The sequence below is a fragment of the Triticum aestivum genome, chromosome 6B (assembly GCF_018294505.1).
Source record: "Triticum aestivum cultivar Chinese Spring chromosome 6B, IWGSC CS RefSeq v2.1, whole genome shotgun sequence".
Taxonomy (NCBI): domain Eukaryota; kingdom Viridiplantae; phylum Streptophyta; class Magnoliopsida; order Poales; family Poaceae; genus Triticum; species Triticum aestivum.
Window position 1 is genome coordinate 665,273,513 of NC_057810.1, and position 15,403 is coordinate 665,288,915.

The 15,403-nt window shown below is 45.2% G+C and overlaps 1 protein-coding gene across 1 annotated transcript; it reads right to left on the reverse strand.

Moving 5' to 3' along the window:
• Positions 1–515: 515 nt before the first annotated feature.
• Positions 516–5,734, reverse strand: LOC123138896 (amino acid transporter AVT1A). Its single transcript, XM_044558744.1, has 12 exons — positions 5,429–5,734; positions 4,295–4,557; positions 3,992–4,206; positions 3,347–3,370; positions 3,012–3,192; positions 2,709–2,928; positions 2,490–2,625; positions 2,382–2,401; positions 2,122–2,267; positions 1,358–1,401; positions 1,048–1,110; positions 516–931 (listed from the first exon to the last, which is right to left on the reverse strand). Exons 1-12 carry the CDS (start codon positions 5,617–5,619, stop codon positions 839–841), a joined length of 1,596 nt encoding a protein of 531 aa, XP_044414679.1. The 5' UTR covers positions 5,620–5,734; the 3' UTR covers positions 516–838.
• Between the last annotated feature and the right edge of the window lie 9,669 nt (positions 5,735–15,403).

The window sequence follows — 15,403 nt, forward strand, 5'->3', positions numbered from 1 at the left end:
ATTGGTGGTTTATTTGATTTCTGTTCCTTGCCTTACAAGGGATTTTTTTGCCCCGGAAATAAGGAGGTGTAGTCGGTTTGAAAAAATAAACAGCGGAAGTTATCGCGTGGTTTGAACAAAAATTGCTTAGAGGGACAGAAGCAAACCAACAAACTCCTCTTTAATAGTAGAGATTTGTACATACCGCAAATGGTCATATTTTTATGAGATTTTGCATGATTTTTTCCTGCTTTTTAGAAACTCGGAAATCAGAATGGTCTGCGCGACTGGTTGCTCAAAGTGCACAGGAGGCAGAAACAAAATAAGGCCCAACCCACCTACAGATATCACCAGCTGGCGCAAGCCCTAAATCCCTTTTTTTTAGAATGCAAGCCCTAAATTCCAGCCCACCTACTGAAACCACCTGGCATAAGCCCTTGGAGTGCATCCTGGCCCATTTTACTGTGTCCATTTCAGCCGCAAAACTAGTGGGACAACTTCGACTCAGAAAAAAAAATGCGGAACAACAGGCAATATTTCGGATTAATAAAGTTGACGTTTCCCCTAAAAAATAAATGAATAGCAACAAACAATATTTCGGGTTACTAAAGTTGGTTTTAGCCCTAAAAAGAGGCAATATTTAAACCGCAGGGCTTGGCAGAAATATGGTACACCAAATGATATAGCAGCAGCTAAATGGTAACAGTAGTGCATTGTTGCTAGAGATGCAGTCTTTATAAATCGACTATACTAGGTCGAAGGATGTACATAGAGCACGGTAAAATTCGATGATACACAGCAAAAACTCTTGCCAAGAGTGACGGTACTGAGAGCTGTCGAAGAGATTGCTTTGGAAGAATTAGTAGTATCCGATTATGCTAGCCACCGAGGAGTATGTTCCGAGGGCAGCACTGATGACTCCAACCACTATTATAGCCACGCTTGCAATCACCTGAAATTGGAGTAACCACATGGTATGCAGAGAGAAATCTTGAGTGTTCAGAAATCATCTCCAGAAGAAGATAAGGAAGCTTAAATAACCACATGGTATGGTGAATTATATCTTACCTGCGGGCGTGTGGCTTTATTCTGTGCGATCTTCAAGAAGCACAAGGCCGGCATTATGACTGCCTGTAATCGTACAATGAAGTCAAAAGGAGCACATCTGTTACTTTGTCATCTGTATTTCTTACGCAACTGTAGTTTTTGGTTTTTAGAGGATGAGACTATTATTCTCATCAACAGCCCACATGGATGTAGTCAATTTTAGCCCACCAAAAAATGTTGTTTGACGACTTTGCTCTTTTTACAGATTTTCTTATTTTGCGCAGCTTAGTACAGCTATATAGGCTATTAAGTGGGGGAAAGAATGGCATACCACAAGTATACTGAGCAGGGATCCAATCAGAGCCATCACCAAACCTGAAATATGCAACATGCAAATCAGGAATGCACAGTATAATTCTTCTGTAATGTGTTCTCAAAAAAGTCTTCTGTGAGTCGCCAATAATAAAGATTACAAAGCAGATAATTAGCTTAAGCAGCTGAAGTGCATAGTACTATAGTAAGCAGAGGTGTTTTAGGAGTTCCCTAAAAGAAGGAAGTGTTTTAGGAATATTTGGATTTGTAACGGAGCCTACAGGCAGTCCCCAATTATTTTTTCCTAAAAGGAAGATAACCCAGTCCTCAACTAAACACCGATCTGAGCAGGTCACTGCCCATTATTGATCTCAAGTCCTAACACTATGAAAGTGTTAATTTTCCAGGAGCATGGAGTTAAAAAATCTTGAAAATGCAATGAATCTAGATGCTGTTTTCAACTACTAGTGTTGGTACTACATTATTTGTAATAAGCCACTTTGCATTTAGCTGTTTCCGAGGGAAACAATTGCGTGTAAAGTTTATGTGCCATCCATCATTCCAAAGTAATGTGTGTCCATAGGAAATTTACTGGGTTTTCAAGAAAAACAAAGCAAATAAAACATACTACAAGAAGTACAATGGATTGGCAGTGAAGACTGCATTCGCAGAAGACAACAAAACCAAGGATGGTAAGTACGCATTCTATTGGCTAAGATTTGACAATCTTTAAAAAAAATGCATAGCAAAAATAATCAGTGCTGAACAAAGGTATAAGCATACCGAAGAATGGAAGAAGAAATGCAATGACAACAGTTGACGCCACAAGGCTCGTCCTCAGTATAATAGAGACGATTGTTTCGTTCAAAAATCCTTCGGGGCGCAACTCTTCTAAACTCCGAGCCAATGGGTTTAACAACAAGGCAAATCTGTTTATGGTTAAGGATGAAGCTGTTCTATATGGAGTTATGTACAGTGAAAATCAACATAATCCTAGAAACCTTGACATTACAAAGTTTGACGATAGAAATTCCAAAGGATACTTGGTGAAAGGGTTGATCACCTGAAACACCAAAAAAAAATAATGATCAAGTTTAAGGAAAGACAGTTACAATACCAGGAACTAAGATAAAGTTGAGCATAATTCTTACCGTGGTCCACAGAGCAACTTTCGAGGCAAATGACTCTTTTGGAAGATTCAAAGTTATTTGCGACAGAGTCTTGTCACCAAACATGAGATAGCCAATAATAGCAAACGAGCCATATATTGCTGTGCAAACTGCGAAGCTGCACGATAAAATTATCCAAAATTGAGGAAATAGACCATTGCACATCAAACTAGCCAGGGTAAGAAATTTGCTCATGCATACCATATAAAGAGTGCCTTAGGGAATTTTGTGCGATCAGACATTGATTGGTAGATATTGGGAAATACCGAATGCCCAGAGTAGCAGAAACCGTAAATACCAATTGCAAAGGGCATGCCACTCCACTTTACAGCTTCTCCGGTCTGATGGAACCCTATACCTTCAGTAGTACCGACTAAAGCGACAGATATAAACACCACAAGAGTTGCAATCACACCACCCGCTGTGCAAGTAATTAAATCATGTTAATAGCTAACTAACGATGGCCATAACAGAATTAATTAAGCAGGTTAGGAGTAGTGAGACCTGAAAGATATGATAGCACTCGAAGATCTCGCAGCCATACTGTGGGCAGAACTACCAGAGCAGTTAACACTCCAAAGAAATGTTTACTGTCGACATGAATCCCAAACAAATTAATGTTGACGTCAGGAAAGATTGATGTCATGTTATCACCTTCCAGTATAATGAATTCCACGCAGTATGACTGCATGCAAAAAACTATGCATGAGACAAATGTTTCTTTCCCAAGAAGTATACATGAGATAAGTTTCTAAAACAGTTCAGTAATTTGCTCAATAATCAAGCTATTAGATGAAAAACTTTGGAAAATACAAGTCACGTTGAAATAAGCCACTTACATATAATTCAGTATACAAAATAATCTGCAAAAAAAAGAGAGTAAAGATCAGTTAGTGTTTTTTCGCTTACCAAAGAAAAAAAAATTATGCATGAAGTTAAGACAAATGGGTTATATACTTAGATGCGCATTTTCTCAGCCTAGAGGTAGGGGTAGTTAATACTGAAAATAGACAGAGGCTGGAGGCATTCCCTCCTTTAAAAAAAAGTAAGACTGAAACTTCTGCCTTACAAATCTGAAGTGGGTAGCGATCATTTAAAAATAGGAATAGGGATCTAGAGATTAGATCGAATCAGCAGGTTTTTATGATAGCTTGTGAATTTTCAGATACGGCAATGATCTAGCAAGGAAAAGGTTTATGCTAGTTTGTGAATTTTTCAGATGTGGCAGTGAGCCAGCAAGGATTAGTTTGTCAAACTAACACCAAGCACATAACAAAATGGCAAAAGAGGAGCGGGCACAGCAGATATGTCTGTGTTGTTCCCAAGTGATACTTGTCAAATAATTTAAATTTGTCTATACCAACAAAGCGAATAATACCAACCTAGAAAAATGTATGCATTTTCACTAATCAAGTCAGTATAGCATCGAAGACACAGCCTTATAGCCAGACACAGTAGAATATTCTACAGAAGCCAGGGCTTACAGATATGATCAAGCGGCCAATTCTTCCAAAGGCGGCCTCCCCGATGTCTGGATAGGTTGCAATACCGTCTTTGCTCTCGAAACAATGTTTGAGAAGAACTCCAGTATAGCAGCAAATAATTGCAAAAACAGACAGAACTGCAAGACCAGCCCATCCAGCTTCATGAATTGTGAACGGAGCGGAAAGAAGGCCAACACCAGCGAGTACGTTAATACCTACAGAAAAGTAACATAGGTTGATCAAGATCAACTAGCAAAGAAGTTACTGAGCATCCCCTGTTCTACATTTCGATATTTGCAGTACCATTGAAGACTGTCTGTGTCACGCTGCACCCTTGACCGACGTAGATCTCTCCAGTATACTGAAACGAGAGCTTCTCGTCTCTAACTGAACCAAGAAGATGTCGCCGCAGGCTCTTGACAGATTCTAGCTTATCCGAGATGAAAGGCAGCCTGAGGTCAGAAGCCAGGCCACTGCGGCCGCCATCGATTGAGTATTTACTGGTTGAAGGACCCAGGTAACCGAAGATGGGAGATGCAGCAATTGTGTATGTGTCAGTTGTTTCCCTGCAAAATAAACACCACGTCATGGTCTTGCCGTCTGTATCTGTAGTTAGTACACAGACAGGAAAACTGCCATCTGTAGTTTGCGCACAAAAAGGAAAACTGCAATCTGTACACAAGAAGGAAAGCTGCTGGCATTCTTGAGTACGGCCAGCTACTGAGATAGTATGCCAGCAAAGGCATCCGTTAATGATGCTTTATTTCTTGTTACACCAATCGGTACAAAAACGGGAGCCATTGATGAAGCAAAATAATAGTACTACGTACTTATGACATACTGGTAATATAGTACTGCTGCTGCCAGGTGTACAGGTAGTGTCAAACATTGAACATTGCACTTTAATAATACTATTTTTTTAATAAAACTACGTACTGCTCCATCATTGTAGTACTGATACTAGGAGAAGCCAGAAAAAAGCATTTCCTATTGCCTACCCCTTTTTGCATCATTGTCAATGGTTTCAGTCAACCTTCGTGATCTCATCGAACAGATCAGACCACTTCCCAAGTGTCAGTGAACTCTAGGCCACTCCGAGGTTGTATCAGGTGTCGTCCTAAAAATCGATTGAACATGAACAGCTAGCTCCCCAGATGTTCAATTAGACCCAGACGCGTCTCACTTCACTGGTCAGCCCAGCGAATCCAAATTCAGAACAGACTAGCGCTCCGCCGTCCATTCCCGATCACTGAAGTCAACCAAATCTACTCCGATCAACAGATAAATCTTACTACTGAATAGCGGGGAAATCGGCAGAGCAACCTTAACACGAACACTTAACCATTAATACTAAACAGTACAGTAGAGCGGGGCAGTGAGATACAGAGGAGGCGACCGAGCGGGGAGAGAATGCGACCGCGGCGCGCTCGCACGTACCGGTAACTCTGCGGCCACTGGTGCGACTCGAAGGAGCCGACCCCGTCGCCATCCTCGCCCCGCGCCTCCTCCGCCTCGTCGTCGTCGTCGTCGGAGTCGCGGAAGCTGTCGCGGGGGCTCTCCTCGATGTCGCCGTCGTCCAGCAGCATCTCGTCCTCCTCCTCCTTCCGGTGCCTCGCCGCCGCCGCCATCACAAGTGGCGGAAATGCCGGGTTGCGTGGCGGATTTGGGTAGGACCAGACGCGACGCTTCCAGAGGAGATGGTAGGGGAGGGAGGTAAATTATTGGGCGTGGTTTTTGGACGAGGAAGCGGCGGGGATGAAATAGTTGGAGATGATGCGCTCGCTCGCGCGCCGCGACAAGGCGGCGTGAGCTGCGCTCGTTTACGGGAACCGGGACGCCGCCGCCCCGTCTGCAGCGTCACTGACGTGTGGGCCAGGGCACCACGTGTGAGGGGAGGAGTGGTGGGGCTGGAGGTAGTCGGTCGATTGGAGGGTGTGTCCTGTCTGTCTGTCACCTGCGTGGCGGTGAAACCGGGCATGTTCGGGAATGCGTGCGCTGGCGCTGGCGCCGCGCGCGGTGCACGTCTCGTCTCACACTGACCTGTGGGACCACGATAATGACTTGCCTGAATTATTATAGCGCACGTACGTGTACTGCCTATCACGTACTACATGAGCATGACTAGGCCTGCCTTTCTTTTTAGGAGAAGTACCATATATTCATCATTCATACACGAATATACATTTCAGCTCCAAAGCTCATCTGATCTCGGTGAACAGTAAGATCTAACAAGTTCGAGAAAATTCAGAATTTTTGTGTGATAGATATTTTAGTGTGTGAGGTCCGTCCAAAATTTCAACTTATCTGGACATCCGAACTGCTCTCAGCAAAAATAACAAAATCTGTCCTGAACAGTGCAAAACCGTAAACTTTTTTCACATACTCCAATTTTCTTTTCTTTTTTAGCTGGGAGCTGCTCAGATGTCCAAATGAGCTAAAATTTTGCACGAACCTCACGCACTAGACCATCTTCCATGCAAAAATAATTTGGAATTTTTTGAATTTTTCAAATATTTCATTTGATTTTACTGTTCATGCGCAGGAGCAGATGAGCTTGGGAGCCATTTAGCCGCTCTCCAACATACATGGGTTCTCTTTGGAAGATCCGAAGAGACAACACACTAGAAAATCTACATGAAAACTCATAAATTATTTTTGAAAATTGATCTCTGGGGTTCCTGCATCCAACATCATCATGTCCAAAGAATTCAGCCGTCGTCATCGCCAAAGTGTTCACCGGAGGAGAGAAACATAAGCCTCCAACTTGCCACGATCCAAGATAGTGCCATAGCGGCCAAGCTCCGTTACAAGCCTTTGAACAACGTCGTCACAAGTGGCGTCGAACATATGTCATGTAGGTCGTCGGCCGAAGAAATACTCCACACATCTTGAATCGCAGTCTTGAAGTTCTTAAGTGCCAGAACTCCAGAATTAGCAACCATCTTCCATGCCAAATCTCTATGTGGACCATCCTTTGAACAAGGCCGACCCTGTAGTGTTGGCCAACTAAAAGGCACATACTTCCAGCTCCACGATGACGCTGGAGACGCAGGCGACACAACGCGGACGGGGCCAAAGAAATAATAGCCTGAGCAAGATCTCCACCGCCATCTTGAAGAACTCGCTTGAACGCAAATTCATGGCTCCTCGACACCGGTGAAGAATGTCGTTGAGGCGGTGGCCCGGAGAACTTTATTCGCAGTGGCGACGTCGGCACCAAACTAGGGCCGTCACCTGACATACCTATCCTAAACCTATCTATAGACCGGGAGGAAGGAGCTGGCTCCCCCACCTTGTCAGCACCTGAGAGCTAGGGAGATGAATTCCTAGCTAATTTAGGATGAATTGTATGGAGGGGATCGGGATCTTGACTGTATTGCTTTATGAGGAAGAGTATATGGTTTCGTTTACAAGCCGTAGCTAGCAAGCAATTGAGGAAAGTAGATAATGATCTCTCCCAGCCACAACCCGGCTGTTTATAGGCTGACCATGACAGCTCATAAAGTGCACTACAAGAAATATAACGCTACAGTAATGGTCCTCTCATCCTATGGTGGCGATCTGCATAGGAGCCATCATAGCCGTTGATCTCGCTGAAATGGTATTGTCGGATTAGCTACACCCCTTTCTCTAAATCTTCAGGCTTAACTGAATTCTAGGCCTTTGATGCCTGACAATGCCCCTCCCTTGAGATGTGTCATGTCCTCATGGCGCTTGTTGTTGCCCTCTCCATGCTTGCGTAGTAGCTTTAAAGAACGCAGGGAACATATACTTTATGAAATCTGCATCCTCCCACGTTGCATCTTCTTGCAGCAGGTTTTCCCACCGAATGTACCACTATACCACTCTCATATTTTGTCGAGGCACTTGCCTGACTTGAAGAACTTCTGTCGGCCCCGTCTGTTGGAGATATGCCCTAGAGGCAATCATGTATGATGATATTTCCTATGTGTTTATGAATAAAAATAGTCCTTGGACATTATCAATGATGTGTATCAGCAAGTACGTGACTTGTTTGTGAGACTATGCATTGTATAATGATTGTCCTAAAAGGTCCCTAGTCGAAAGGGTTGTGTACACGCGCAGCCGACTAGACTAGCATATGACACGGTCGATGGCTTGGTCTCACTAGCCATGGAGCATTGGATACTAACCGGATAATATGGACTTGGAAAAGTCTCGTCGGATTCGATGTAGTCGGATCCGAGTCGAGATAAGGTCTGAGTAGGACAGACCCAACTATGAGACGCAGCGATATGTCGTCTATGAGTCTCTAGTACAACATATGTTCTATGTCCTAAGACCTGAGCTCACGCATGTACTCGGGATGGTGACAGACTTGCTTTGGGCCGACCAAACGCTACTTCGTGACTGGGTAGTTACAAAGGTAGGTTCCGGATTTGTCCAGTCCCATGCTGCGAGACATGGTCGAGCAAGATGGGATTTGCCCCTCCGATCAGGAGAGATATACTCTGGGCCCCTCGTGTGATCCGACCAGGATAAGCATGGCCATGCGACAAGGATTATGAGATAATCCTGATAGTGGTCGATATCACTAGAACGAGAAAGAGGTCGGGCTAGCACAAGGATGACAGTCTCGCCTTGAGCCCGACAACATATATCGTGTGGCAAAGGGAACAGAAGTGTGACATGTTGTACAGGTTCGCCTAACCAGCTTCATAGTCTGCTTGGTGGTCGGCACGCCTTGCTAGAGGCCGCTACCAACCGTACAGGTCGGAGGTGATCCGAACTATGACCAAGCTGACATGAACCTAAGGGGTCGCGCGCTTAAGGGAAGGAACCTACGAGGTCGGTTCATAGGACACTGGTCGGATGTGATCCGAACTGGACTAGGAACGTGACCGAGTAGATTTTGGGCTTTAGGGTCCGTGCGAGGCCCAAGTGTTGAGCCTGCGAGGGACGCCTATATAAAGTGGCGGTGCGGCACACTCATGCGGTTGATCACTTCGGCGCTGCGACTAGGGTTTTGCATGTGTTGCGAATAGCGTTAGAGGCGGTGCACTTGCGCCGCTCCGGCGAACTTGTACGTCGGATCGGACGACCGGCTGTTTGAGGGAGATCGGACGAGGAGGAGACGATCCACGCGGACGCGCTGCCCCAACTCTTCTTCCGCTGCACGGCACTGCGCGTCTAGTGGTAATGATCCGTGATCCATCTCCCGTAGCATGTTCTTGGTTGTTCTGCGCGTAGGAAATTTTAATTTGTAGTCGACACACCCTACCATAGATCCCAACAGTGGTATCAGAGCCTCTGCTATAGGATTTGGATTCAGATCGTATGCATATTAGATATGTGGAGGCGGTAGATGAGATTTGTTGTTGTTTATAAAATTAGCTATGTGCACGGTTGATGTGATCAACTGCACATGGGGATCGTTGAGGCTATGTTTTCTGTCAATCGGGATCGATGAGGTCGTGACACGATCTATCCCTACCGGTCGGTCATCCGCCATCGGGGTTAACAGTGAAACGTAAATCCGAATCAGATTCGCGATGATCGATATGATCGGTCAGATCAGAAAATTCGGCGTGAATGGAATTCAGATGCGATCTGTGATTTCTGAAAACGTCGGGCGTTGCACGCACCCGCGAGGGGCGCTGCCCCTTCGAACCCCGTCCACTAACCGGCTAGCGGGACTGCCGTGTGCGTAGCGCCATGTATTTCGTACCCGACACACAAACCGGTAGAATGTGATTATATGCATAACTTTGTTTTGCAGGTTTGATGTGAATAGTATGGCTCATGTGTATGTGATGCATGTGTGTAATTTATACGTGGCATGCGTGTCATGTTTGTCAGCCGGCAGGAGCCAAAGTGATGTCATTATATTGTATAACGACTTGCGTGTCGACTTGTGACTCTATGTAAAATTCATTACTAGTTGTAGTACGTAGTTGGATAATAGAGATCAGGTTGGTGGCTTGGCGTCCCGGCGTGACAAACAAGATGGAGTTCGTAGATGGTCATCGGAGTCGGAGCCGACCTGGAAGAACGTCCATGAAGGAGCCATACTATTTCACAATATATGTCTATATGTGATTGTTATGCTTCTTTGTTTCTATGCATGTTAGAATGGTAGAATGATCCCTCATGAATATCAAGCGAATTGCCATCCCCGATGTTGCACCTTCGCACGTCAAGTACCTCTAGTAGTGGGCTCATAAAATTGAGGTGCTGCTGGGTGTCCTTGAACTGAAGGATTCGTGTCAGACACGGACATGCACTGCGTCAGGTTAACTTGACAAGGCTATCAAAATGGTTTTGGGCCTTGTGGCAAAGAAGGTTGGGAGCCGGGGTATAAGATACCTTCCTGATCGACAGGAGTCATATAGAGATGCGATTAGCAAGGAGTTGCTTACCGGATAGGTATGTTGGCTAGCAGTGATGCTAAAGCTCACTAGTCGCATGCGCTAGTCGGATCCTGAATCACTAAGAGTCTGCAGAGGGATGCTGACTTCAATGGGAGTATTTCCGTTTAGGCTAGAATTACTCTACATAAACACATCGCTTAGTGATTGCATATTTTCTGTTGTAGATCAATGGCATCACCTGCTCAACCCAACTTTGCATTGAAATCAATTCTGGAAAAGGATAAACTGAATGGAACAAACTTTACCACCTGGTATAGAAATCTGAGAATTGTTCTCAAGCATGATAAAAAGGAACATGTTCTAGAGGATCCACTTCCGGAGGAACCTGCCGATAATGCTAATGCCACAACTAAGAATGCCTACCAGAAACTCGTTGATGAATCAACGGAGATCAGTTGTCTGATGCTGGCTTGTATGGAGCCCAATTTGCAACAGCATTTCGAAAATGTTGAGGCTTACGATATAATCGAGAGTCTCAAGAGCATGTTTCAGACACATGCTAGGACCGAAAGGTTCAACGTCTGGCGATCTTTGATGGATTGCAAGCTGAAGGAAGGTGATCCACTGAGCCCGCATGTGATCAAGATGATCGGATATGTGCAAGCTTTGGATCGTTTGGGCTTCCCACTCTTGGATGAGCTGGCTACAGATGCAGTTCTGGGTTCTCTTCTGCCCAGCTATGGGACGTTCATTTCGAACTATCATATGCATGGCATGGATAAGAAGCTCACTGAATTGCATGGGATGCTCAAAGTGGTAGAGCAGGATATTAAGAAAGGCACGCATCAAGTGTTGATGGTGCAGAAATCGGCTAAGTTCAAGAAGAGTTGGTCCAAGAAAAAGGCTAAGGCAAAGGGCACGAAGACGGTAACCTCCGCCGCTGCGCCAAAGTCTGGACCAGACTCGAAGACCGTTTGCTATCACTGCAAGGAGACCGGTCACTGGAAGAGGAACTGTAGCAAGTGGCTTGCAGAGCATGGCAAGAAGGCCGGGAATGCTGCTTCAGGCAAAGGTACACTTGTTGCATATGTTATAGACATTTACCTTGCTGACATACCTAGTATAGCTCTTGGGTATTTGATACCAGATTGGTTGTTCATATTTGCAACTCGATGCAGGGGATGGTAAGAACTAGGCGTGTGGCACAAGGGAAGATTGACATCAGGGTCGGCAACAAAGCAAGAGTTGTTGCGTTGGAGGTTGGCACAATGCAGCTCCAGCTTCCTTCCGGATTCATTATGGAATTGAATAATTGTTATTACATTCCTGCACTTAGTCGGAACATTATTTCTGCCTCATGTTTGATGAGTCAAGGTTATGAATTCAATTTAAAGGACAATGGTTGTTCGATATTTTTGAATGGTATGTTCCACGGCTATGCACCCATTATTGATGGGCTATTTATATTGAATCTAGAACAGGAACCGGTCTATAACGTGAATGTCAAGAGGCATAAGCCTAATGAGATAAATCCAACATACTTCTGGCATTGCCGGCTTGGACACATTAGTCTGAAACGCATGAAGAAGCTCCATGATGACGGGCTCCTAACTTCGTCCGACTTCGGGTCATTCGAGACATGTGAATCATGCTTGCTCGGCAAGATGACTAAGTCTCCTTTCGCAAAGAGTTGCGAGAGGGCGTCCGAGCTGTTGGAGCTTATACACAGTGATGTGTGTGGTCCAATGAGCACAACTGCCAGAGGTGGCTATCAGTACTTCGTGACTTTTACCGACGACTTGAGTAGATATGGATACATCTATTTGATGAGGCACAAGTCGGAAACTTTTGAAAAGTTCAAAGAGTTTCAGAACGAGGTTGAGAATTAGCTCGGCAAGACTATAAAGCTTCTGCGATCTGATCGTGGAGGTGAGTACATGAGCCAGGAGTTTGATGATCATCTGAAAAGTCAAGGTATAGTACCTTAGCTCACACCTTCGGGTACGCCACAGAGAAACGACATGTCAGAACGGAGGAATAGGACCTTGTTGGACATGGTCCGGTCTATGATGAGCAAATCGGATTTACCCTTGTCATTCTGGGGATACGCTCTAGAAACTGCAGTTTTCACACTTAATAGGGTACCATCAAAATCCGTAGACAAGACACCACATGAGATGTGGACTGGGAAGAGTCCCAGTTTGTCTTTTCTAAAGATTTGGGGTTGTGAAGCATTTGTCAAGCGACTTATGTCAGACAAGCTTACACCTAAATCGGATAAATGCATATTTGTGGGATATCCGAGGGAAACCTTGGGATATAGCTTCTACAACCGGGAAGAGAACAAAGTGTTTGTTGCTCGGAATGGGGTTTTCCTTGAGAAAGAGTTTCTCAGTGGGAGGCCAGTGGGAGGACTATCCGACTCGAAGAAATTCGAGAATCACTTGGGGACGGCTTGGTTGGTGATGAGATCATACCGGAGTCAGTCAGGGAACCAGTAGTGGAAGCGGCACTAGAACCACGGAGGTCAGAAAGATTGCGCAGAGTGTGTGATGTATTGTTGCTAGAAAGCAACGAGCCGACCACATATGCGGCAGTGATGGTGAGCCCAGATTCCGAGGCATGGCTGGAGGCCATGAGATCCGAGTTAAAATCCATGGATGAGAATCAAGTCTGGGACTTGGTTGATCCGCTGCCTGGCGTGACATCCATTGGTTGCAAATGAGTTTTTAAGAAGAAAACCGACGTGGATGGAAATGTTCAGATCCACAAAACTCGGCTTGTTGCTAAAGGTTATGGACAAGTTCACGGAATTGACTACAACGAGACTTACTCGCCGGTAGCGATGCTGAAATCGGTGAGGATCATACTAGCTATAGCTGCATATTTTGATTACGAGATATGGCAGATGGATGTCAAAACGGCTTTCCTTCACGGAAATTTAACCGAGGACGTGTATATGATACAGCCCGAGGGTTTTGTCAATTCGACTAGCACTAGTAAGGTATGCAAGCTCAAGAGATCCATTTATGGGTTGAAGCAAGCATCTCGGAGTTGGAACATTCGTTTTGATGAGGTCATCACTGGTCTCGGTTTCATCAAAAGCGAAGAGGACTCTTATTTATACAAGAAATTAAGTGGGAGCTCGATAGTGTTTTTGATCTTGTATGTGGATGACATATTGTTGATCGGGAACAATGTTTTGATGCTAAACTCGGTCAAGGAATCATTGAATGGCAAGTTTTTGATGAAGGACCTCGGTGAGGCAGTCTATATTTTAGGCATTAAGATCTATAGAGATAGATCAAGGAGGCTTCTCGGCTTAAGCCAGAGCACGTACATAGGTAAAGTGTTGAAGCAGTTCAACATGAGTGAGGTGAAGAAAGGGTTCTTGCCACTCTCACATGGTATAAGGCTAAGCGAGACTCAGAGTCCTTCGACATCTGATGAGCGAAGCAGGATGAGTAGGATTCCGTATGCCTCAGCAATCAGATCCATCATGTATGCCATGATATGTACAAGGCCTGATGTTGCTTTTGCAATAAGCCTAACAAGTAGATACCACGCAAACCCAGGTGAGAATCACTGGGCAGCGGTAAAGACTATTTTGAAGTACCTGAAAAGGACTAAAGAGATGTTCCTAGTTTATGGAGGTGAGGAAGAGCTCGTCGTAAGGGGTTACACCGATGCTAGTTTCCAAACCGACAGAGATGATTGTCGATCACAGTCCGGATTCGTGTACGTCCTGAACGTAGGAGCAGTCCACTGGATGAGTTCCAAGCAGGATACGGTGGCCGATTCTACCACAGAAGCCGAATACATTGCGGCTTGTGAAGCTGCAAAGGAAGGTGTTTGGATTCAGCATTTTCTGGATGATCTTGGTATTTTCCCAGCCTCGATGAAACCGTTGGACCTTTATTGTGATAATTCTGGTGCCATCGCACAAGCCAAGGAGCCGAGGAATCACCACAAGGTCACACACATAGATCGGAAATATCACCTGATACGAAAGATCGTAAAGAATGGTGATGTAGAGTTATGCAAGATTCACAAGGATGCAAATATTGCAGATCCGTTGACTAAGCCGCTTCCACAACCCAAGCATGAGGGGCACGTTAGAGCTATGGGCATTCGATGTCTATTTGATTGACTCTAGTGCAAGTGGGAGACTGTTGGAGATATGCCCTAGAGGCAATCATGTATGATGATATTTCCTATGTGCTTATGAATAAAAATAGTCCTTGGACATTATCAATGATGTGTATCAGCAAGTACGTGACTTGTTTGTGAGACTATGCATTGTGTGATGACTGTCCTAAAAGGTCCCTAGTCGAAAGGGCTGTGTGGACGCGCAGCCGACTAGACTAGCATATGACATGGTCGATGGCTTGGTCTCACTAGCCATGGAGCATTGGATGCTAACCGGATAATATGGACTTGGAAAGGTCTGGTCGGATTCGATGTAGTCAGATCCGAGTCGAGATAAGGTCCGAGTAGGACAGACCCAACTATGAGACGCGGCGATATGTCATCTGTGAGTCTCTAGTACAACATACGTTCTATGTCCTAAGACCTGAGCTCACGCATGTACTCGGGATGGTGACAGACTTGCTTTGGGCCGACCAAACGCTACTCCGTGACTGGGTAGTTACAAAGGTAGGTTCCGGGTTTGTCCAGTCCCATGCTACGAGACATGGTCGAGCAAGATGGGATTTGCCCCTCCGATCAGGAGAGATATACTCTGGGCCCCTCGTGTGATCCGACCAGGATAAGCATGGCCATGCGATAAGGATTATGAGATAATCCAGATAATGGTCGATATCACTAGAACGAGAAAGAGGTCGGGCTAGCACAAGGATGACAGTCTCGCCTTGAGCTCGACAACATATATCGTGTGGCAAAGGGAACAGAAGTGTGACATGTTGTACAGGTTCGCCTAACCAGCTTCATAGTCTGCTTGATGGTCGGCACGCCTTGCTAGAGGCCGCTACCAACCGTACAGGTCGGAGGTGATCCGAACTGTGACCAAGCTGAGTTGAACCTAAGGAGTCCCGCGCTTAAGGGAAGGAACCTACGAGGT

Coding starts and splice junctions, on each gene's coding strand:
- LOC123138896 (XM_044558744.1), bottom strand. CDS start 5,619: ATGGCGGCGGCGGCGAGGCACCGGAAGGAGGAGGAGGACGAGATGCTG. Junction 4,207..4,294: donor GACACAGACAGTCTTCAATG/GTACTGCAAATA, acceptor ACTTTTCTGTAG/GTATTAACGTACTCGCTGGT. Junction 2,929..3,011: donor AGTGCTATCATATCTTTCAG/GTCTCACTACTC, acceptor TTACTTGCACAG/CGGGTGGTGTGATTGCAACT.